Genomic DNA, 26,782 nt, shown 5'->3' with positions numbered 1-26,782 from the left:
TAGCTTTGATTGGATAACGGTTGGTTGTACAGGTATAAAGGAATCGAGATAGATATAGACTTCCATATATCAAAATCATCAGTATCGAACAAAAATTTGATTGAGCGATGTCCGTCCGTCCGTCTGTCCGTTAACACGATAACTTGAGTAAATTTTGAGGTATCTTGATGAAATTTGGTATGTAGGTTCCTGGGCACTCATCTCAGATCGCTATTTAAAATGAACGATATCGGACTATAACCACGCCCACTTTTTCAATATCAAAAATTTCGAAAAACACAAAAAGTGCGATAATTCATTACCAAAGACGGATAAAGCGATGAAACTTGGTAGGTGAGTTGAGCTTATGACGCAGAATAGAAAATTAGTAAAATTTTGGACAATAGGCGTGGCACCGCCCTCTTTTAAAAGCAGGTAATTTAAAAGTTTTGCAAGCTGTAATTTGGCAGCCGTTGAAGATATCATGATGAAATTTGGCAGGAACGTTACTCCTATTACTATATGTGCGCTAAATAAAAATTAGCAAAATCGGATGACGTACACGCCCACTTTTTAAAAAAAAATTTTTTTAAGTCAAATTTTAACAAAAAATCTTTACAGTATATAAGTAGATTATGTCAACATTCAACTCCAGTAATGATATAGCGCAACAAAATACAAAAATTTAAGAAAATTTCAAAATGGGCGTGACTCCGCCCTTTTTCATTTAATTTGTCTAAAATACTTTTAATGCCATAAGTCGAACAAAAGTTTACCAATCCTTATGAAATTTGGTAGGGCATAGACTATATGATGATAACTGTTTTCAGTGAAAATAGACGAAATTGGTTGAAGCCATGTCCAGTTTTTATACACAGTCGACCGTCTGTCCTTCCGCTCGGCCCTTAACACCATAACTTGAGCAAAAACGATATATCTTTACTAAACTTAGTTCACGTTCTTATCTACTAACAATTTACAAGCGACGCCTATTGAAAATATATAAAGCAAAGGCGAGCATTTGGTTCAACAAACAATACTTGGAATTGAATGTTACTCCAAAATTCGCTAACATAACAATAAAGGCAAATACCAAATCTAGCAAGAAAATAGTTAGAAAAGCGGAAAAGGATTTTTTAAAATATGAGTTGGAAAGCTTATACTCGAGGAAGGATGAGATAAATGCCGAGTTATTATCTATCCATTTAAGATTGGCAGAACAACTACCCACGACTGCATTAATGGAATGTTTCGACCGCATTAAGACAGAGGTCGATCAGGAACTACAACAAAAATACAGGTCGCTGAACCGAAAAGTGGACAAACTGGCAGGACGACGAGAGGGTAACCAAAACCAAAAAACTCACCAAAAAACTGACAAGTTCTTTAACCTCACAACAGTGGCCATTACCAAGAAAGAGGCACAACTTCTCGAAAAGGGCCTGCAACACAATATCATGGACCAATATACAGTAAGAAAAAGCAAGCAATTGTAGATGCGGAGATCGCAATATCATTGATACCACAGGAAGAACAGGAGCGCGCAAGACACATGTGCAGGGAAATCATATAAAAGGAGGTGAAAGCACAGGAAGGACAAACATCGAATACAGAGGAGAAAACAATAAAGGATCTACGGCATAAACTAAGGAAAAACAATATTGTCACAACGAACGCGGACTGTGCTAATCGAAAAAGAGCTATATATATACAAACCCGAAGATCTCATAGAGGAAATGAAATGTCGTAGAATGAGAGAGGATCCAACAGATGAATACCAAAAACAAATCAAAGTTGCTATAAAAAATGCAACAAATATAGTAGCTTCTAACATGGCACATATATTGGTCCAAATGAACCCTTCGGCTCGTCCACTGATTGGCGCTACCAAAAATCCACAAGGCGGACACGCCAATGAGGCCTATCATTAATTTTAAATGGGCATCATGGTACAACCTGTCCAAATATTCAAAAACGATATTGAAAGATACTCTGGAGCTAAGGAACGAATATGCAATAGCTAACACTACAGAACTAATAGAGAGACTTGAGACCGTAGAACTAACAAGGAACAGCAAATTGTCATCTTTTGACATAAAAGATTTATACTCATCTATACCACTATCGGAGACTTTGGACATAGTTAGCTCAACAATAGTTCATAATGCAAAAACAAAGTGAAAAGTATACAAATCACAAATACGCTAAGAACCACTTTACGTCGAAACTATTTTCAATTCAACAATAAAATATATAGACAATCAAAGGGTCTTCGAATGGGAAGCCCCACATCAGCAATTCTTATGGAAGTGTTCATGCAAAATCTGGAAGAAAAGTACATACAGGAGCTGAAGTCCAAATTGGGCGTGTCATTTTATGCTAGATACGTGGATGACATAATATGCGTTTTAACTACAAATAACGAAGAGCTTGTACTGGAGTACCACAACAAGCAGCATGGAAATATAAAATTTACAATGGAAACCGAAAAAGACGGAGGAATCAACTATCTAGACCTCACGATTAATATTGATAAAAAAGCCAAAAGATTTAACTATGATATATATAGAAAGCCAACACCCACCCACACAATAATACACAATACCTCAAATCACCCCCAACAGCATAAAAATGCAGCATTAAGGCACTTGGTACATAGGCTTGAAAGAACACCTCTTACACAAGAGGCATATAAGAGATAACTTGAGGTCATATATAATATCGCTGCAAACAACGGATATAAAAAAGCACTAGTAGATAAGCTCAGAAGGACAAATGGAGAATCAAAAAGAAATAATGAAAACGAAAATAATAGCTGGACGACTATGACATATACTGGAAAAGCACATATAAATTGGTAAACTTCTTTAAAAATACAACATTAACAAAGCATTCAAAACATAGAACACTCTAGGGCGAAAACTAAGAACTAACACTAACTCAGAGGATCCGTTTACCAGCCACGGCGTATACAAGCTTACCTGCAGATGTCAGCATAGTTACATAGGACAAACAGGACGGCAAATAAGAACGAGGTTCGGAGAACATATTAGAGATTACAACAAAAAAATACGGAACCCAAACATTATACCCGAGTCTAACTTCGCGAATCACATGGTCGAGAATGAATGCTCCCAGCAAACATCAATAAAACAGTTAGGGTTCTTCACATACAAGCAAAAGGCCGACGTCTCAACGTACTCGAAAACATGGAAATCTACAATCAGAAAACATTCAACGGTAGAATAATAAACGAACAGATAAACACAATTTCTGACACAATATTCGAGCCTTTAAAACTTGTTAAAAAGAAACAAAGTAATCACACAGGTACAATAGACAAACATACAACAATGAACACACCAAAACAACAAACCTACAAAGAAGGTCAAACGACTAAAATCACGGATTTTTATGTACTCCAGTCAGCCACACAAATCGATTAGTAAACAACCCTCGGGTCTGAATGAACACACAGCACATACACATAACTAAATATACACAGCACATACACATAACTAAACATACAATCAGAACGAAAATTGACACTGATGATGGCACAACGCCGAAACCGGTTCGTCTCGAAACCAAATTTGACAAAGGATGACGGAAAATCGGTCCAATATACATTATTTAACTGAACTCACTTTATCTTGTTATAAAAAATTGCCGCAATCCGACTATGACCACGCCCACTTTTTCGATATCGAAAAATGAAAAAAATGCCATAATTCTATACCAAATACGAAAAAAGGGATGAAACATGGTAATTGGATTGGTTTATTGACGCAAAATATAACTTTAGAAAAAACTTTGTAAAATGGGTGTGACACCTACCATATTAAGTAGAAGAAAATGAAAAAGTTCTGCAGGGCGAAATCAAAAGCCCTTGGTATCTTGGCAGGAATACTGTTCGTGGTATTACATATATAAATAAATTAGCAGTACCCGACAGATGATGTTCTGGGTCACCCTGGTCCACATTTTGTTCGATATCTCGAAAACGCCTTCACATATACAACTAAGGGCCACTCTCTTTTAAAACACTTATTAATACCTTTAATTTGATACCCATATCGTACAAACACATTCAAGAGTCACCCCTGGTCCACCTTAATGGCAATATCCCGAAATGGCGTCCACCTATAGAACTATGGCCCACTTCCTTTTAAAATACCCTTTAATACCTTCCATTTGAAACCCATGTTATACAAACACATTCCAGGGTTACCCTAGGTTCATTTTGCTAAATGGTTATTTTCCCTTATTTTGTCTCCAAAGCTCTCAGCTGAGTATGTAACGTTCGGTTATACCCGAACTTAGCCTTCCTTACTTGTTTTTGTTTGTTTTAATAGCTAGAAAAGAAAAAAACAAGGGCGAGCGACAAGCGACTTTTCATTGCAGCAACATTGTAGTAATCGAATAACAGGGTGCAAACATTGCCTGTAGGAAAATCTAAGGTAGCTACATCGAAAGTTTTGTAATGCGCCTTTTATTGAATTAGTAACTAGGAAAATGAAATATCTACGATTTGTATTAAAATTATTAAAGTTAACTTAGATCAACGACAGCTCATGTAATTTATTCCTTTTCCAAATATAGTTGGTTGAACACTATGGACGAGTTGATAAGCTAAGTGGTAACTGTAAGCCTAAATCAAAAATATTTATCTACAGAAGCAATAAGTATTATAATCCACCTTACATTTCATTGTCATTCAAGGTATTTTGTTATGAGGATTTTATTTTTATAAACTGCTTCGCACCGATCCCTAATTGAGTTAACGAGACGCTTCTAACTTTTCGTCAGGGTCAATGATCCTGAGTCCATAATACCAATTTATTTGCATGGCTTGTCTCCCACGAAAGGACGGTATAGAGTGTATTGTACGGGATTGAATTCATTGAATTAAACTGGTCACCATCAACTTAAGATACCCTTTTCCAGAAATCAAAACTTAGCTGTTGCAATACCAATAAAAATATCATTTTCTTTTCGTCGAAGGACTGGGGAAAATCTCGAATGGTTTTCATGATTTCATTTAGGCCTGTTATGGTATTATATATACATTGGCTTCATACAATTGGATGAAAAATGACCTCTTATAATGGTACCTTTTTTTTATAATTGAAAGTTGTCAAAGTACGGCGAGTATAATTTTTCATATATAGAGAGCATCACAAAATACTCTGAAGATTCAATCTCCATACAAAAATGTTTGAAACTATCCGCCGACTAAATAATCTTCCCCTTCCAACTAGATAATTTTAGGTGAAGTCGTATCTATGTGAGACCTTACTTTATTTCTCTGGATACCTTATATCGTCGGTCGGTCCCACGGACGACTCACACATTTCAATTCCTATGGAAGACTAGCATGATTCGTTGTTCGCGTGGAAGACATATCAGCCTATCGAGTGGAAGACTAGCACAGTTCATTAAGGAAAGCTTAGTTTCAGATTTGCAGGGTCGTGCGAATAGTATTTTTTTTTTAAACATGGTGTTATCTAAAACATGTTGTTTAACACTAATTTTGTTAATTTTTGTTCCCGTCATCCTTTGCCATATTTGGTCTCAAGACAAACAGCTTTCGGCGTTGTGCCATCATCGGTGTCGATTTTCGTTCATTGATGAAGGCACAACGCCCAAAACCGGTTTATTTCGAAACCAAATTTGACAAGGGATCACTTAAAATCATTCCAAAATGCATGGTTTTTCTTTTAACAAACAAACTTTTACTTAACTTTTGGCCTGGAATAGATACCATTGAAACCGCAGTTTGTTGCCTGCAATGATGCAATGCAATTGAATGCAGTTATGACGAAGCTTTTAACATATAAATTTAACTTATTTAACTTCAGTGAACTATCGCGTGCAATGATATGGCGTACGGGGCGTAAACGTGACCAGTTGTGTGGAGCATTCAAAAATATCGGTCGGACAGCTTTTTTTTGTGGGTTTATAACTTGAAAGGAAGCTTAATAAAAATTAAAGAAATTACTAAAATCTTACGTAATATGTTTATACGACAATAGCACTCAAAGTATTTATTTGAAAACGTTTTGAGTTTGATTCAAATCAAAAAAAATTCGAAGGCAGTTTGAAAATTCGTTTATAAATGAGTCTTTAAATGATTCGAAATCAGTGTATTAAAGTATGTACCTGTTCGTAGAAATATGGTAACAGATGCATACGGGAGTTCCCATTGTTACGATGGAGACACTTTTGTGCAAAACCTTCATAATTTTAAATCAAACTGTTAAAAGTAACGATTAAATTATTATTTCCAAGTGGACTTTAAGAAGTTAGAAATGTAGTCAAATAAATTACGATTTAAAAAATTAGTTCGCAGTAACCAGGAAGGATCAAAGATTTAAAAATTAAAATTTTCGCACTAAAAAAATGTTTATGTAATCTCCCCAACGTCTAGTTGCATACAAACGAAATGGGATGAATCTTGATTGTTCCTTGCGTATCATACCCATACTGAAGTAAGACCTTTTAAAGTCATCAAGGACGAAAGTTTGGTAACTTTCTCCACAACGAGGGCTTACATAGCAAAGTAATTACTGCCACTGAATTCAGTGGACTTGCTATAGTTCACTTTGGCCAATTTCCCGCTTAATTAAAAAAAATGAATTGAAGATCGATCTCCATCTGAACTTTTTAGATACATGAAGTCACTAACAAGTTCCTCATCTATTGTTAATCAGGAGTTACTTTTTAAATTATGGATCAGAAAATTACCACAAGATATTCAAATACATTTAACTTAAAGTAATATTCAAAATATTACTGATATAATTTCACTTACAGACAAACTTTTTGATTTAAATAATAAACCAAATTCCTCTAAAATTTCTTCAATAGCTAGTATTGAAAATAATGTTCTTACACAATATATAAAAAATTTAACTACCACAATTTTCCAAAATATAAAACAAATTACTACCGATATTAATGAATTAAAAATTCGATCCGGATCTAGAGAAAGAAATCGATCTAACTTGAGAAATTTTTCTAGAAATAGAAGTTTTTATAATGATAATAATATATGTTGGTATCATCGAAAATTTAAACATAATGCTTTCAAATGTATTAAACCCTGTAATTTTAATTCAAATAAAAATAATCTAAATTCAAACTCTAATTCTTTAAATTAAACAAATCCGTTATGACTGTGGGTAATAATAGAGTAAAGAATCAATCTTCCCACCGTATATTCATATTTGATAAATTTAATAAATTAAATTTTTTAATTGATACAGGTGCTATATTTTCAGTTATTCCTTCTTCAAAATTTAAAACCTATAAACATTTTTCTGACCTTAAACTTTCAGCAGCTAATGGATGTAACATAGAAACTTTTGGAACAAAACTTTTAAAAATTTATTTAGGTTTTGGAAGAGATTTTGAATTCTCTTTCATTCTTGCAGATATTTCTACTCCCATTATTGGTCCAAATTTTTTAGAAAAATTTGGTATTTTGGTAGATATTAAAAAAAAGGAAATTACAGATCTGAAAACAAAATTAAAAGTTTCTGGATCTTCTGGTTTTTGCGATATATTTTCTCTTAAGATTCCTATTTCAGAAAATAAATTTTCAAATATTTTAAATGAATTTCCTCTTATTATGTGTGAACCTAATTATACTGAAAAAGTACAACACAAAACGGTTCATCGAATAGAAATAAAATGAGTATCTCCTTTTTCTAAACCTCGTCGTCTAGATCCTATAAAAATAGCAAAAACTGAATTTGAATTTTTAGTCAAAACTGGTATATGTAGACCTTCTAACTCTCACATCGCTTCTCCACTCCATATGGTCCCTAAGAAAGATCGAAATCACTGGAGACTTTATGGAGATTACAGATGACTTAATTTTATAACAATACCAGATAAGTATCCTTTACATCATATTCATGATCTTAACATAGATTTAAAAAATAAAAAGATATTTTCAAATATTGACCTCATTCGTGCATATCACCAAATACCAATGGCAGAAGAAGATATTCACAAAACAGCTATAACAACTCCATTTGGAATGTTTGAATTCGTACGAATGCCATTTGGATTACGAAACAGTGCTCAAACATTTCAACGTTTCATAAGCGAAGTATTTTCAGGTTTATATTTTGTTTTTGTCTATATTGACGACATATTAGTAGCTAGTAACAATGAGGAAGAACATATAAAACATTTAAAAACAGTTTGTAAAAGACTTGAGAAATATAATTTAAATATTAAACCTACAAGATGTATTTTCGGAGTTGAAAATTTGGACTTTCTAAGTTACGAAATTTCGAGTGAAGGGATCAGACCTTCTTTTGAACGAGTTGAAATAATTTCTAATTTTGAAAAACATCTCTCAATTAATAAATTACAAAAATGTTTAGGTTTGGTGAATTATTACCATAGATATATTAAAATGTTGGCAAAAGAACTTAGTCCATTATATGAAATGTTAAATTTTGCAATCAAAAATAAACTTAAAGGATTAAATTGGACAGAAGAAACTACTTCAGCATTTGAAAATGTTAAGAAACTTTTTACACAAAAAACACTACTCACTCACTTTGATAAAAATGGTCAAATATCACTTGCTGTAGATGCATCAAATGTTGCAATTGGAGCAGTTCTACAACAAACAGCTAATAACTCATTACAACCACTTGCATATTTTTCAAGAAAATTAACTCAAACTGAAACAAGTAAGAACGGGACTGTCTTCGGCTGTGCCGAAGACTTCATACCTTTCATGAATGGGGCTGAACAATAATCTTATCTCGTTCGTAATCTCCGAATAATCGAATGTATAAGATAAGAAATATATAGTGAACAGATCTGCATACCTTAACGATTTTTAAGATAAATATAAAATAAAAAACAGGTAGGTACTTTGTGTGAGGATGCAAAGTTTCTGGTTTTTTGTGGTCTGCGTGTAAAAACTATGACTGCGAATCACGTATTTCAACAATATATGACGTAAACGTAACTATTTGATGAAATTTGATGAATTTTGAAGCTTCTAGCCGTAAAAAGGGGGCAAAAATTGAGTTTATATGAGGTATATAATATATATACCACCGATCTCTACGATTTTTTCAGACAACAATATATGCTATACACGTAAGCATTTGGTGAAATTTGAAGCTTCTAGCTGTTAAAATGGGGAAGAAATTGCGCAAAGTTTCTTATCTGAACAATCGGTTGTATGGGATATATACTATATATACCACCGGTATCTATGATTTTCTCAGACAACAATATATGCTATACACGTAAGCATTTAGTGAAATTTGAACATATCTAAACAATTTTTAAGATAAATATAAAATTAAAAATAGGTAGGTAATCTGTGTGAGGATGCAAAGCTTCACGTTTTTTGTGGTCTGCATGTAAAAACTATGACTACGAATCACGTATTTCAAAAATATATGACGTAAACGTAACTGTTTGATGAAATTTGATGAATTTTGAAGCTTCTAGCCGTAAAAAAGGGGCAAAAATGAGAGTTTATATGAAGTATATAATATATATACCACCGATCTCTATGATTTTTTCAGACAACAATATACGCTATATACGTAAGCATTTTGTGAAATTTGAAGCTTCTAGCTGTTAAAACGGGGCAGAAATTGCGCAAAGTTTCTTATCTGACCAATCGGTTGTATGAGATATATACTATATATACAACCGATCTCTATGATTTTTTCAGACAACAATATATGCTATATACGTAAGCAATCGGTGAAATTTGAAGCTTATAGCTGTTAAAATGGGTATAAATTGCGAAAAGTTTCTTATCTGACCAATCGGTTGTATGAGATATATACTATATATACAACCGATCTCTATGATTTTTTCAGACAACAATATATGCTATATACGTAAGTATTCGGTGAAATTTGAAGCTTCTAGCTGTTAAAATGGGGCTAAAATTTGCGAAAATATATATATATATACTATATATATATACTATATATACCACCATATATATACTATATATACCACCGATCTTTATGATTTTTTCAGACAACAATATATGCTATATACCTAAGCATTCGTTGAAATTTGAAGCCTCTAGCTCTTAAAATGGGGCAGTAATTACGAAAAGTTCCTTATCTGAACAATCGGTTGTGGGGGATATATACTATATATACGACCGATCTCATCAATTTTTTCAGGCAACAATATGCGCAATATACGAAAGTATATGGTGAAGTGTGAAGCTTCAATCTGTTAAATTGGGTAAGATATTACAAAAATCCTCTTTTTCTGAAAAATCGGTTGTATGGAGGATATATGCTATAGTGGTCCGATCCGGTCGGTTCCGAAAAATGTCTAATCGGACACCCAAATACACCCGCTCACCAAATTTTATCAAGATATCTCAAAAATTGAGGGACTAGTTTGCATACAAACAGACAGACGGACAGACGGACGGACGGACAGACGGACATGGCTAAATCAACTCAGCTCTTCAACCTGATTATTTCGGTATACTAATGGTGGGTCTATCTATTTTCCTTTAAGGACTTACAATTTTCGGTTTCGTGACGAAATTAATATACCATTTCATTTTCATGAAAGGTATAAAAATAGGTAGGTAATCTGTGTGAGGATGCAAAGCTTCACGTTTTTTGTGGTCTGCATGTAAAAACTATGACTACGAATCACGTATTTCAAAAATATATGACGTAAACGTAACTATTTGATGAAATTTGATGAATTTTGAAGCTTCTAGCCGTAAAAAAGGGGCAAAAATGAGAGTTTATATGAAGTATATAATATATATACCACCGATCTCTATGATTTTTCAGACAACAATATACGCTATATACGTAAGCATTTTGTGAAATTTGAAGCTTCTAGCTGTTAAAACGGGGCAGAAATTGCGCAAAGTTTCTTATCTGAACAATCGGTTGTATGAGATATATACTATATATACAACCGATCTCTATGATTTTTTCAGACAACAATATATGCTATATACTTAAGCATTTGGTGAAATTTGAAGCTTCTAGCTGTTAAAATGGGGTAGAAATTGCGAAAAGTTTCTTATCTGACCAATCGGTTGTATGAGATATATACTATATATACAACCGATCTCTATGATTTTTTCAGACAACAATATATGCTATATACGTAAGCAATCGGTGAAATTTGAAGCTTATAGCTGTTAAAATGGGGTAGAAATTGCGAAAAGTTTCTTATCTGAACAATCGGTTGTATGAGATATATACTATATATACAACCGATCTCTATGATTTTTTCAGACAACAATATATGCTATATACGTAAGCAATCGGTGAAATTTGAAGCTTATAGCTGTTAAAATGGGTATAAATTGCGAAAAGTTTCTTATCTGAACAATCAGTTGTAAGAGATATATACTATATATACAACCGATCTCTATGATTTTTTCAGACAACAATATATGCTATATACGTAAGCAATCGGTGAAATTTGAAGCTTATAGCTGTTAAAATGGGGTAGAAATTGCGAAAAGTTTCTTATCTGAACAATCGGTTGTATGAGATATATACTATATATACAACCGATCTCTATGATTTTTTCAGACAACAATATATGCTATATACGTAAGTATTCGGTGAAATTTGAAGCTTCTAGCTGTTAAAATGGGGCTAAAATTTGCGAAAATATATATATATATACTATATATATATACTATATATACCACCGATCTTTATGATTTTTTCAGACAACAATATATGCTATATACCTAAGCATTCGTTGAAATTTGAAGCCTCTAGCTCTTAAAATGGGGCAGTAATTACGAAAAGTTCCTTATCTGAACAATCGGTTGTCGGGGATATATACTATATATACGACCGATCTCATCAATTTTTTCAGGCAACAATATGTGCAATATACGAAAGTATATGGTGAAGTTTGAAGCTTCAATCTGTTAAATTGGGTAAGATATTACAAAAATCCTCTTTTTCTGAAAAATCGTTTGTATGGAGGATATATGCTATAGTGGTCCGATCCGGTCGGTTCCGACAAATGTCTAATCGGACACCCAAATACACCCGCTCACCAAATTTTATCAAGATATCTTAAAAATTGAGGGACTAGTTTGCATACAAACAGACAGACGGACAGACGGACAGACGGACAGACGGACAGACGGACATGGCTAAATCAACTCAGCTCTTCAACCTGATTATTTCGGTATACTTAATGGTGGGTCTATCTATTTTCCTTTAAGGACTTACAATTTTCGGTTTCGTGACGAAATTAATATACCATTTCATTTTCATGAAAGGTATAATAAATTACTCTATGTTTGATAGAGAACTTCTAGCAATATATAACTCTATTAAACACTTTAGACATTTTCTTGAAGGAAGAACATTTACTATATACACTGATCCTGAACCTTTAACACATGTTTTAAATTCAACAAGTAAGGAAGGTTAAGTTCGGGTGTAACCGAACATTACATACTCAGTTGAGAGCTATGGTGACAACATAAGGGAAAATAACCATGTAGGAAAATGAACCGAGGGAAACCCTGGAATGTGTTTGTATGACATGTGTATCAAATGAAAGGCATTAAAGAGTATTTTATGAGGGAGTGGGCCATATTTCTATAGGTGGACGCCTTTTAGGGATATAGCCATAAAGGTGGATCAGGGTTGACTCTAGAATGCGTTTGTACGATATGGGTATCAAATGAAATGTATTAATGAGTATTTTAAAAGGGCGTGGACCTAAGTTCTATAGATGGACGCCTTTTCCAGATATCGCCGTAAAGATGGACCAGGGGTGACTCTAGAATGCGTTTGTACGATATGGGTATCAAATGAAAGGTGTTAATGAATATTTTTAAAAGGGAGTGGGCCTTCGTTTTATAGGTGTTCGCCTTTTCGAGATATCGCAATAAAGGTGGACCAGGGGTGACTTTAGAATTTGTTTGTATGATATGGGTATCAAATGAAAGGTGTTAATGATTATTTTAAAAGGGCGTGTGGCTTAGTTCTATAGGTGGAACCCTTTTCGAGATATCGCCATAAAGGTGGACCAGGGGTGACTCTAGAATTCGTTTGTGCAATATGGGTATCAAACGAAAGGAGTTAATGAGTATTTTAAGAGGGAGTGGGCCTTAGTTCTATAGGTGGACGCCTTTTCGAGATATCGCCATAAAGATGGACCAGGTGTGACTCTAGAATGCGTTTGTACGATATGGGTATCAAATGAAAGGTGTTAATGAGTATTTTAAAAGGGAGTGGGCCTTTCTGGACCAGGGGTGACTCTAGACTATGTTTGTACGATAAGGGTATCAAATGAAAGGTGTTAATGAGTATTTTAAAAGGGCGTGGGGCTTAGTTCTATAGGTGGATGCTTTTTCAAGATATCGCCATAAAGGTGGACCAGGGGTGACTCTAGAATGTGTTTGCACGATATTGGTATCAAATTAAAGGTATTAATGAGAGTTTTGAAAGGGAGTGGTGGTAGTTGTATATGTGAAGGCGTTTTCCAGATATCGACCAAAATGTGGACCAGGGTGACCCAGAACATCATCTGTTGGATACCGCTAATTTATTTATATATGTAATACCTGCCAAGATTTTAAGGGTTTTTTATTTCGCACTGCAGAACTTTTTCATTTTCTTATACTTAATATGGTAGTTGTCACACCCATTTTATAAAGTCTTTTCTAAAGTTATATTTCGCGTCAATAAAAGAATCCAATTACCTTACCATATTTCATCCCTTTTTTCGTATTTGGTATAGAATTATGGCATTTTTTTCATTTTTCGTAATTTTCGATATCGAAAAAGTGGGCGTGGTCATAGTCGGATTTCGTTCATTTTTCACACCAAGATAAAGTGAGTTCAGATAAGTACGTGAACTGAGTTTAGTAAAGATATATCGATTTTTGCTCAAGTTATCGTGTTAACGGCCATGCGGAAGGACAGACGGACGACTGTGTATAAAAACTGGGCGTGACATCAACCGGTTTCGCCCATTTTCACAGGAAACAGTTAACGCCATAAAATCTATGCCCCTACCAAATTTCAAAAGGATTGGTTAATTTTTGTTCGACTTATGGGATTAAAAGTATCCTAGACAAATTAAATGAAAAAGGGCGGAGCCACGCCCATTTTTAAATTTTCTTTTATTTTTGTATTTGGTTGCACCATATCATTACTGGAGTTGAATCTTGACATAATTTACTTATATACTGTAAAGATATTAAATTTTTTGTTAAAATTTTACTTTAAAAAAATTTTTTTTTTTAAAGTGGGCGTGGTCCTTCTCCGATTTTGCTAATTTTTATTAAGCGTACATATAGTAATAAGAGTAACGTTCCTGCCCAATTTCATCATGATATCTTCAACGACTGCCAAATTACAGCTTGCAAAAGTTTTAAATTACCTTCTTTTAAAAGTGGGCGGTGCCACGCCCATTGTCCAAAATTTTACTAATTTTCAATTCTGTGTCATAAGTTCAACTCATCTACCAAGTTTCGGCGCTTTATCGGTCTTTTGTAATGAATTATCGCACTTTTTCGGTTTTTCGAAATTTTCGATATCGAAAAAGTGGGCGTGGTTATAGTCCGATATCATTCATTTTAAATAGCGATCTGAGATGAGTGCTCAGGAACCTACATACCAAATTTCATCCAGATACCTCAAAATTTACTCAAGTTATCGTGTTAACGGACGGACGGACGGACGGACATGGCTCAATCAAATTTTTTTTCGATCCTGATTATTTTGATATATGGAAGTCTATATCTATCTCGATTCCTTTATATATGTACAACCAACCGTTATCCAATCAAACTTAATATACTCTGTGAGCTCTGCTCAACTGAGTATAAAAACAGACAGATCACCTCGTCAAACTCGTCATCTTGAATATATTGCACAATTCACAAATGACATTCAATACATTTCTGGCAAAAATAATACAATTTTAACAAAAGATATTAATTTTCAAATATTATATGATGAACAACAAAAAGATGAAATTCTCAAAAATTTAATTTCTGATCTTAGTTCCAAAAATAATTTAAAAGAAATTAATATTCCTCTTCTCAATCTTAATATTTGGTGTGACATTAATCAAACACCTTTTAGACCATATGTTCCTAATTCGATGACAAAAATTATATTTGACAAAATTCATTATTTATCTCACTCAAGTGTTGGTACAACTAGACGTCTCATTCAATCTAAATACTTTTGGCCAGAAATGCGTAAGGAAATTAATAATTGGGCAATTAGTGGTATTAACTGTCAAAAATGTAAAATTTCTAAATATAGGAAAAGTCGTATTCAAAAAATTGATATTTCTTCAGGACGATTTGAACATATACATATAAATCTAGTTGGTCCACTGCCTATATCCAAAGAAACTCGGTATATACTGACTATTACCGATAGACATACACGTTGACCAGAAGCATATCCAAAATTATGTTTCTCGTTTCGGTATTCCACTCAAAATTACAGTAGATCAAGGTTCACAATTTACATCTAAATTATTCACTGAATTAACTGTTTTATTAGGGGTTCATAAAATTCACACTTCTCCATACCACCCACAGTCAAATGGAATGATTGAAAGATTTCATAGAACTTTAAAAACGGTAATTACAGCTTCGGACGACTCCACACATTGGTCAGAGATTTTACCTTGGATATTTTAGGTTTACGAACTTCTATTAAAGAAGACTACCTGGTGAATTAGTTGTTTCTAATAATAATAATGAAATTGATAACACAAATGAAACTCTTACTAAACTTAGAAAACATTTCTCAATTGTTCGATCAAAAATAACTCATAATATCAAAGAAAATGATTTTGTTCCAAAAAATTTAGACACTTGTGAATGCGTCTTTCTTAAAGCTATTCATAAGTCTAACTTACAACCACCTTACGAGGGACCATTTAAGTTATTTCCAGACAAAATAAAACATTCAAAATTCATCATGGTAATACTATAAAAACTGTTTCCATAGATTTACTTAAACCCGCATATACAATAATGACTAATACAAACAAGTAAGGAAGGCTAAGTTCGGGTGTAACCGAACATTACATACTCAGCTGAGTGCTTTGGAGACAAAATAAGGGAAAATAACCATTTAGCAAAATGAAGCTAGGGTAACCCTGAAATGTGTTTGTATGACATGGGTTTCAAATGGAAGGTATTAATGAGGGTTTTAAAAGGGAGTGGCCCTTAGTTGTATATGTGAAGGCGTTTTCGAGATATCGACCAAAATGTGGACCAGAGTGACCGAGAACATCATCTGTCGGGTAACGCTAATTTATTTATATATGTAATACCCCGAACAGTATTCCTGCCAAAATTCCAAGCGCTTTTGATTTCGCCCTGCAGAACTTTTTCATTTTCTTCTACTTAATATGGTAGGTATCACACCCATTTTACAAAGTTTTTTCTAAAGTTATATTTTGAGTCAATAAACCAATCCAATTACCATGTTTCATCTCTTTTTTCATATTTGGTATAGAATTATGGCAATTTTTTCATTTTTCGTAATTTTCGATATCGAAAAAGTGGGCGTGGTCATAGAGTTCAGATAAGTTCAGATAAGTACGTGAGCTAAGTTTAGTAAAGTTATATCGATTTTTGCTCAAGTTATCATGTTAACGGCCGAGCGGTCGACTGTGTATAAAAACTGGGCGTGGCTTCAACCGATTTCGCCCATTTTCACAGAAAACAGTTATCGTCATAAAATCTATGCCCCTACCAAATTTCAAAAGGATTGGTGAATTTTTGTTCGACTCATAGCATTAAAAGTATTCTAGACGAATTAAATGAAAAAGGGCGGAGCCACGCCCATTTTGAAATTTTCTTTTATTTTTGTATTTTGTTGCACCATATCATTACTGGAGTTGAATGTTGGCATAATTTACTTATATACTGTAAAGATATTAAATTTTTTGTTAAAATTTGACTTAAAAAAAAAATTTTTTAAAGTGAGCGTGTTCGTCATCCGATTTTGCTAATTTTTATTTAGCACACATATAGTAATAGGAGTAATGTGCCTGCCAAATTTCATCATGATATCTTCAACGACTGCCAAATTACAGCTTGCAAAACTTTTAAATTACCTTCTTTTAAAAGTGGGTGGTGCCACGTCCATTGCCCAAAATTTTACTAATTTTCAATTTTGCGTCATAAGGTCAACGCACCTACCAAGTTTCATCGCTTTTCCATCTTTGGTAATGAATTATCGCACTTTTTCTGTTTTTCGAAATATTCGATATCGAAAAAGTTGGCGTGGTTGTACTCCGATTTCGTTCATTTTAAATAGTGATCTGAGATGAGCGCCCAGGAACTTACATACCAAATTTCATCAAGACACCTCAAAATCTACTCAAGTTATCGTGTTTACGGACGGACGGACGAATGACATGGCTAAATCAATTTCTTTTTTCGCCCAGATCATTTTGATATATAGAAGTCTATATCTATCTCAATTAGTTTATGCCGTTACGGATTACCGTTATGCGAACAAAGTTAATATACTCTGTGAGCTCTGCTCAGCTGAGTATAAAAACAGAAATACACTACACTCCACAAAAAATTCCATTTAACATTAATTAATATTTAATTTTATTGATCGTTTCACTGGAGGGGGAGTAAATGTAGGGTCCATATTTAGTTATTTATTTTATTTATGCTAGTATTTTTACTTGTTTCTTACTTGTGATATTTCAATTTTTTTTTTAAATAATTAAGTTACCTTTTTTAAATGAAAAAAAGAAAATTATATAAACAAATAAATTTTGTTCAATAAACATTAAAAATTAATGAATATAAAGATTTATAAAATAGTTTTTATAATAAACTAGCAGAACCGGCAGACGTTGTTCTGCCCTAAATTTTTGGTCTATCTGCATACATTTTAATAAGTTTTTTCCGTGTAACTCTGCCCTCGCCCCTCTACACTTTTTCCTAATCTTTGTATTCACTCCTCCCTCCGTATTTTTCGCTTCATCTATCAGCATCTTCGTCTCATTCTATCTCTTTCTCAGTCTTTTCCTTCTCTCTTTTCTCTTCTCTCAAGTTTTTCTCATTCTTGGTGGTATGTATTTTGTTCCAGTCCCATTCGGAGTCTCAGTCTCAGTCCCAGTCCTAATCACAGTCCCAGTCCGTCTCTGGTCTACTTCCCGGAAAAAAGCATCGTAAATACTAATATAGGCAAATTTATATACCAAATTTCAAGCAAATCGAATAGGACGTATGTAAATACGCATGTGGATATTATTAATTCATGTCTTTATTTCGGCTTCGCATGCATATTTATCAGTTTTGCCAGGTTGATGCGACTAAATCGAATATCACAATGAAAATCACTTTAAAGCTCTCAGCAACACCCAGCGGTGTAAAACTTACTCTGTACTAAAGCACACATCAACAGCTTCAATTTGATATCCATAATTTAAAAACGCATCCTAGTGTTACCCTGATCCACGTTTTGGCCTATATTTCGAGACCCTAGTCACCAATAGGTATGAAAACTACCCTGTACTAAAGCACTCATCAACAGCTTCAATTTGATACCCATAATGTAAGACACTATCTAGGCGTTCACGGGTCCACGTTTTGGCCTATATCTCGAGACCCTAGTCACCCAGAGGTATGAAAATTACCCTCTACTAAAGTACTCATCAATAGCTTTCATTTGTTATACATATTCTATAAACATATTGTAGGGGTACCCGGGTCCACGTTTTGGTCTATATCTCGGGACCCAAGTCACCCAATCATAACTCAAGAATGGCTGAACCGATTTGAGATTTCAAAATCAGCTAACCATCATCTCTCCTTCCTGTATCTTTCCTCGAAATTTCATGGCAATCTTTCTATCCGTTCTCGAGTTATGGAGTGACAATCAAAATGTACACCTCTTTTTTTATATATATGGAGCTATTTCATTTTCTTTAGTTGTAAATTAATTCACTTTTATCCTGACTTATTTCATATTATTATTATCATTTCATTTGGAAGTTATTTCACTGTACCGGCCAGCAGCTTATTTCGAATATTTCCAAAAACTAAAAGACGTTTGGGTCTATATTATGTGTAGTTCAACGTGGAGTTTCAGGTTGTAAAAACCTATTTAAATCAATGACGTTTATGTAAAGGAGACAATGCAGGACGAAAATTAAAAATAAATACTAAACAATTTGTATATATATACACGTTCGCGATAAAACCTACATACTTATGTATATATATTGGGTTGGGTCGATTTGTATGGACGAAAGTTAACCGATATCGCGCCATCGATTTTGCGATAGGATTTGGGCTCAGGAAAAAAAGTTCGACTACGCATACCCAAAAAAATAATTTTCGAGCCTGCGAAAAAAAATGGCGAAACAGTCAATTTTTCAACCAAAACACTTCCCAAAACCCAAAAAATATATATTTTTTTTTTAAATTGTTGTAAAAACACTGGCGATAACAGTTTTTTGGGTATACGTAGTGGAACTTTTTTTCCTGAGCCCAAATCCTATCGAAAAATCGATGGCGCGATATCGGTTAATAAATCGATCCAGTCTAATATACATACATACGTATATCGATGCATAAATACATGAGTTGTCAAATACAAAATGAATACCTAAGTGAAAGTAAGCCGTGAGGTGCCCTTTTATCTTTATCATTTGAACGAACAACTCAGCCATTTCTTTAAGATAAATTTAGTTATTGATATGGCCCAATACATAGGCATATATAAAGTACATACATATATATGTCAGTATATGTCCATCTAGCAGGGAAAATACGTGGATTACACAATACCTCCGACCCTCCCTATAATCTAAGAAATGTAATACAGAAAAACTCAGCGTTCAACAGTTCACTCATTCCCACGCATTTGTTAAGTTTTTGACCCAAACGTTGTTTTTGCTTATACTCTCACTTGCTGCCGCCAATACGCGTTTGTTTGTACATATGTGTGCACTCTCCGAGTCATATACACACAATATTGTTGTACCTTTTATTTATATTAACGCATGCATTTTGTTAGTGCATCGACCATATGTATAAATATTTATATATGTATGTATGTTCATATACACGTTAGTATGTACGTATGTATGTACCAATGTGCAGGTCCTTACTTCTCACGTTTTCAAGGATACATACTCTCTGAAAGGAATTAAAATTTCCACTTTTACTTTCAAAAAAAAATCATCTATGTAACACTTTGCATATTCAAGGTGAATATATGTACATTTCTATGTATGCATACGTGCTTATGTACTTACAAATTTCATACTCAAATATGCACTTGTGTTGACACGCATCTAACTACATGAGCACATTTGCACTAACGTAAGTAATAGAAAAATTACGTTGAAAAAAAAAACAACAGCTAAAATCATATTTAACAAATATCACAAACTTCACATTTTCACCAAGATTTCCGCCCCTTTAACTGTGTCTCTACTATCGAAACGAGTACGCACTTATTTTTTTTATATTAATTTGTACCTACAATAAAATGCCCGAAATCTAACAGCTTAACAAAATTTGTTAAATATAAATAATTTTAGCAGCTGACGGTCCACATTTAATATTCGCAAGGATGCACCCGTTACATTTCCCAGGGAATATTTTTTTTCGTGTACTGAAGCTGCGAACGTCTTGGAGAAAACTGACTTGTTGGCCTGTGGCGCATAGGTTCAATTGGTTGATTGGTTGAAAAGCACCGATTCCTGCAAGAGTTTTTCAGAGCTTTCAAAAGCTTTTCAATTTTCTCTCACCGGCTAAATGTATTACAGTGTTGCGAAGAAAAATGGTACCTGTATTAGCTTTTCAATGCTATTAACTGGAGTTTAGCCACGCTCTTTCTTAGTAAACTTCCTAATTTCATATCATAAACATCCACAATGTAAAATAACATGAGTGTATGTTAATTAGTCATTTAAAAACGCACTTAAAGATAATTCGTCGCAAAATTTACTAAAAAAGAAAAAAAGTCTAATTGTCAATACAATAGCTCGCTTTCGGTGTTTGCTTTGGTTCATATTAAAAGTTTGTCATGGCGTATGAGTAATATTTTTATGGCACGACATCAAGGAGTTGGAGCTTGTTGCTGTAAAAAGCGGAAATTAATGGTGATGCTAACTGTCATGGGTTAGCTTATAATTTTGCTTTATAAGCGTAGCAGGCACACAGCAAAATCCATGCCAGCAATTTTATGAAAATTTTATTGTCTATCGTCAGAAAGTAATTAATACGATACGTTTGGTAGTTACTTATCAAGGCGATATAAATTCATTCCACAAACAAAAAAATACTTTAACGAATTTTTTACCTCAAAGCAGTTACTAAGGCGATAAATAACTGTAAAGTTTTGAATTTCCTTTTATTTCAATAATTTTTGAGAACTCTCTTTTCAATTAAACGTTTCATATTTCCTGAAGACGTTGTTGTTATTAAAAAGCTGAGCAAATGCCATTAGTTTTCTCTAATCTAATCTAATATCTAATCTAATCTAATATATATTATAAATGGCAAAGTTAGGACGTTTGGACGTTTGTGCCTCAATCACGCAAGAACGGCTGAACAGATTTGCATGAAATTTGGCACACATATAGCCAATAGTCTTGAAGGATCTACTAGCTATATATTTTTCCCCGCCCCCTAGAAACAGTTATAATTTAATTATTATATTTTTTCGTCTTTGTGACTGAATCACGCCAGAATGGCTACACGGATTTTGATGGAATTTGGGATACAGACAATAGTCTACTAGCGAAATTTTTTTCGAACATGGAAAGGGGGTGGGGGTCCCACGACCCCTTCGAAAAACTACTTTTTAATAATTTTTAAACATTATAACTTTACCTTTACTGACCTTCACCAAAATTACAACTCAATAGGCCAATTAATTCGAGGGCTTACAAAATGAGCAGTGACACCCTCCGCCTCTCTGGTGTAAAATCTATAAATTGTTATAACTCAATATAAATGTTCTCCTAAATCAATAATTTTTGGTATCCGGCTCATACAGATCGAGATCTAAACAATTTTGGAAAAACGATCGGTGGTGCTCTCCGTCTCCTCCCGCTTTCCGCCCTCCTTCAATTGTTTTTATTAGCACGCTTTTATTAGCTTTACCTGTATGTTTATTTGTAACTTTTCATTCGCTCCAACGCGCCTGCTGCTTATTAACATGGTTTTATAGTTAGATTCACCTTTTTTGTAATCCCCTTAGGGTCATATTGAGACCCTTCCGGGATCATTTCTGTGTGGTTCTCTGGATAAGTCTAGAATCGTGTCGTAGTCATTTTGGGTTTTTTGGGACTATTCCGGGAACTTTTGGAGACCCTTCCGGGGTATTTCTGGATGGTTTTCGGGATCCGTCCGCGATAGCGTCGGGGTCATTTTGTGGCTTCTTCTGGATAATTTCGGGATCATTTGGGGATCCTATCAGGTTATCAGCTCATTTAGTTCTTTTTTTTACTCAATTACAAAAATAAAATGCATTAGACAGAAACAAATTTTTAAACAGATAACTTGATAAGCAGGCTAACGTGAATAGCCCATATATTTCATTTTCTCCTTGCGGACGGGCCGCGGGTAAAGGCTAGTATATTATATGGCAAGAACGTACATCGCATTCTTGTTTATGGAGTACGAATTCATTCTCATTTTTGGATTACCTGACTTCCCATTCAATTCCTATCGAAATAGTTTCTAAATTAGAAATTCTAATAGTTTCGGGTTCAAACCACCCTCCCCCTCCCCTGGTGGAGACGTTGATAGAAAGTACCAAAGTTAAAATGACGGTGTTACCGGTAAAACTTAAATAAATTAACATATGCACTTTTATTAAGGGTATCAACACTGACCGATTTTGGCTACGAAAAATACTTTAAAGTTGCTTCAGCTTGTAAAATGGGCATCTCGAGCTTGATAATTACAAAATTGAAGAAGATGGTGGAGATGTGAGGTATTTTTCCTACCTTTTTTATGACATGAAAATTGGTTCGTAGCCAAAATCGGCCATTCAAATATGGCTGTATATTCAAGCTTTAAACACATACAGCATAAATAAATTAATTTTTCGCATAACTGTTTCCCAACAATCGCCTAGGTCTTTTGAAAAACTCTTCTAATACTTCGTTTACAGAAAGTGGTATACCAATATGGATATTCAATGAAGCGAGTCCATTCAAATGTTCTTGACTGATTGTACTCCGCAAATATGATTTTAAACTTTTGAGGGCAGAAAATGTGCTTTCTGCTGTTGCTGTCGAAACTGGTCGAACGGCTGATATGCGCAATATCTTATTTACATGTTCAAAAGCATTTGGATTCACCAACTGGAAAAATAAGATAAATGGGAAATATAGCATACAAGTTTTGTAGGTAATCATCAAAATTTTACCCACTTCAAGTGCATCAAACACGTTTTTAAAATTCTGAGCATCGACTCGCATTCTCCACATTTTGACTTCCATTGCAAACTCAGTTTTGGAACAATCACAACACTTTCATAAAATTCATGCAGTTTATTGCATTTTTCAGCGTTGTATTCATTTTTGGGGAACAAAACACCGAAATTTTCGAAAATTAGTTGGTGTTTTATGTAACGGCTCTTGATATGAGTTATGAATGCATCAAGGAATGGAATATAGAATGCGATTCTATAATAATCTTCGACGCTCTTAGTATCAACGTTGCGTCTATTTAATTGATGTTTACTGATGCGTGGCTTCTTGTGTAGCGCAATTCTCTCAAGGGTTTGCCAACGCACTATATAGCTTATCCAACCCAATTGTCAACATCACCTTACTTACTTACTTAATTGGCGCTTAACCGTCTAAACGGTTATGGCCTCACCTACCCGTGGCAAATCTTGTTTCATTAATAGCCGAGGCTCTGGCGACCCCGAACTCCTGATGGATCAAGGGGTTGGGAGGGCGGTATGGCCTAGAAGGTTTCATGTGGTCATAACAAATCGTTTCCCGAGATGGTCGGGCTGGTAGCTTTAATGTGCTTGTTACCGGAACGTACCGGATCTACATCCGGCAAAGGACCATCGATAACACTCCCCAAAGCCTTCCGGGAGTGCCCTTTCACTGCAACAACAACAGCAACGTTTGGAATTGCACGCTCGAAATAGCAGATTGAAACTGAGAAGCTTGTGCTGAAGTTTTGTCGTTTTTCCCTTCTGCTATCTTTTCAAAGGCTTCGAATATTGCTGACTGAAGTTCAATGTAAGTGGATACCGCTTCATGACATTGGCCCATCTTGTTGGGCAGACGCTTTGCAATTTTTGTCTTCCACTTTCTTTTTATACCCAGCTGTACTTGTACACAGGGTATTTTAACTTTGATTGGATAACGGTTGGTTGTACAGGTATCAAGGAATCGAGATAGATATAGACTTCCATATATCAAAATCATCAGTATCGTAAAAAAATTTGATTGAGCCATGTCCGTCCGTCCGTACGTCCGTCCGCACGATAACTTGAGTAACTAATGAGATATCTTCACCATATTTGGTATACGAGATTTTCTGGACCCAGAATATATTGGTATTGAAAATGAGCGAAATCCGATGATAACCACGCCCACTTTTTATAAATATAACATTTTGGAGAACACAAAAACCTGATTATTTAGTAAATAATACACCAAGATAATACACCGACGGTTGGAATCTAAGTGTTCTTTGCCCAGTCCACAAGAAGGGGGATACTGCAAAATGCACCAACTATCGTGGAATCAGCCTTCTTAATATCGCATATAAGGTCCTTTCAAGTGTATTGTGCGAAAGATTGAAGCCCACCGTGAACCGGCTGATTTGACGTTTCACAGTGCGCCAAATCTTGGAAAAAACCCGTGAAAGAGAATCGACACACACCACCTCTTCGTCGACTTTAAAGCCGCCTTCGACAGCACGAAAAGGAGCTGCCTATATGCCGCTATGTCTGAATTTGGTTTCCCGCAAAACTTATACGGCTGTGCAAAATGACGTTGAGCAACACCATCAGCTCAGTCAGAATTGGGAAGGACCTCTCCGTCCCGTTCGAAACTAAACGAGGTTTCAGACAGGGTGACCCCCTATCGTGCGATTTCTTTAATTTGAAGCTGGAGAAAATTATACTAGCTGCAGAACTTAACCGCACTGGAACTGTATACTATAAAAGCGTGCAATTACTGGCATATGCTGATGACATTGATATCATCGGCCTAAACACCCGCGCTGTTAGTTCTGCTTACTCCAAACTGGAAAAAGAAGCGGTAAAGATGTGTTTGATGGTGAATGAGGACAAAACGAAGTACCTGCTGTCATCCAGCAAAGAGTCAGCGCATACGCGCCTTGGCAACCACGCTACTATTGGCAGCCATAATTTCGAAATAGTAAAAGACTTCGTTTATTTGGGAACCAGCATCAACACTAGCAACAACATCAGCACTGAAATCCAGCGAAGAATCAATCTTGCCAATAAATGCTACTTTGGACTAGGTAGGCAATTTAAAAGTAAAGTCCTCTCTCGGCGAACAAAAATCTTACTCTACTAGTCACTTATCGTACCTGTCCTGCTATATGGGGCAGAAGCATGGACCATGACAACAGCAGATGAAGCGGCTTTGGGAGTGTTCGAGAGAAAAGTTCTTCGAAAGATTTATGGACCTCTACGTATTGGCGATGGCGAGTACCGAAGAAGATTTAATGATGAGCTGTACGAGCTATACGCAGACATCAACATAGTCCAGCGAATTAAAACGCAGCGGCCGCGCTGGCTAGCCCATGTTATGCGAATGAAAGGTGATGCTCCGGACAAGAAAGTGTTTCTATTGGAACCCGCCTATGGAAGCAGAGATAGAGGGCGGCCCCCACTCCGTTGGAAGGACCAGGTGGAAAACGATTTAAACTCCCTTGGTGTGACCAATTGGCGCCGGTTGGCGGAGCGAAGGAGCGACTGGCGCGCCTTGCTAGACGGCCATAACCGTTTAGACGGTTAAGCGCCAATTAAGTAAGTAAGTAATACACCAAGAATGTTGAAATTTGACGTGTGGACTGATATTGAGACTCTTGATAAAAATTTGAAAAACATTTTTTAAATGAGCGTGGCATCGCCCACTTGTGATAAAATCAATTTTACAAATATCGGTTAAACTGGCTTAGTATAAAACAGTCAATAAGTTTCTTCACTTTGAAATTTATACATCATGTAAGATTAGGAATGCTACCGAGTTACCTGAGCAATAAAATACTATTAATCACGAGATCCATAGGTATGGAACTAGATACTGCAATAATATAAGACTGCCTAGAGTAAGAACCTAGTTCGCAAAGAAGACTTTAGAATACACAGGATACAAAATGTACAATGAACTACCTACTGCGATAAAAGATTGTGAAAATATTAATAAGTTTAAAGTAAAATTATTTTTATATTGTAAAACACTTAATATTTAATGAAACAAATGTTTACTTAACATCAACTAGGTCCTAAAGACCGTAATAAATAAATAAATAAATAAAATAAATAAATATTATTAATCATAAATCAAAAATTGTTAAACCTATCGTAACAAAATTCAGAGATTTTTAAAAGGGTCATGGGAGAATAAAATAAGCCATATCTTTGCAAAAAAGAGCTTTATATTAATGGTATTTCTTTTCCTAAGTTGATTTATACCAATAAATAGGAAAAACTTCAAATATAAAAAAATGGGCCTGGCACCGCCCCTTTTATGACTAGGCAATTTTCTATGTTTCGGGAGCCATAACTCGAAGAAAAATTAGTTCAGA

At 34.7% G+C, this 26,782-nt stretch overlaps 1 protein-coding gene across 23 annotated transcripts in view; it reads right to left on the bottom strand.

The window, feature by feature from the left end:
* LOC137253550 (cytosol aminopeptidase-like) overlaps positions 1–26,782 on the bottom strand; it is an 81,052-nt gene that overhangs the window by 51,036 nt on the left and 3,234 nt on the right. For 3 of the 23 annotated variants that reach the window (XM_067790714.1, XM_067790690.1, XM_067790722.1), the window contains exon 1: positions 20,272–20,646. The exons of 3 other annotated variants lie outside the window; for them this stretch is intronic. In XM_067790714.1, coding sequence (XP_067646815.1) covers positions 20,272–20,310 — 39 coding nt within the window. In that variant the 5' untranslated portion in view covers positions 20,311–20,646. Of the gene's footprint in view, positions 1–19,745; positions 19,839–19,899; positions 20,062–20,124; positions 20,153–20,271; positions 20,663–26,782 lie in introns of those variants that run through there. 17 more of the 23 variants (XM_067790712.1, XM_067790695.1, XM_067790692.1 and 14 more) reach the window with 13 other exon arrangements.

The sequence above is a fragment of the Eurosta solidaginis genome, chromosome 5 (assembly GCF_040869045.1).
Source record: "Eurosta solidaginis isolate ZX-2024a chromosome 5, ASM4086904v1, whole genome shotgun sequence".
NCBI lineage: Eukaryota > Metazoa > Arthropoda > Insecta > Diptera > Tephritidae > Eurosta > Eurosta solidaginis.
The sequence above is the reverse complement of the archived record's forward strand: the minus strand, read 5'-3'. Positions and strand labels throughout refer to the sequence as shown.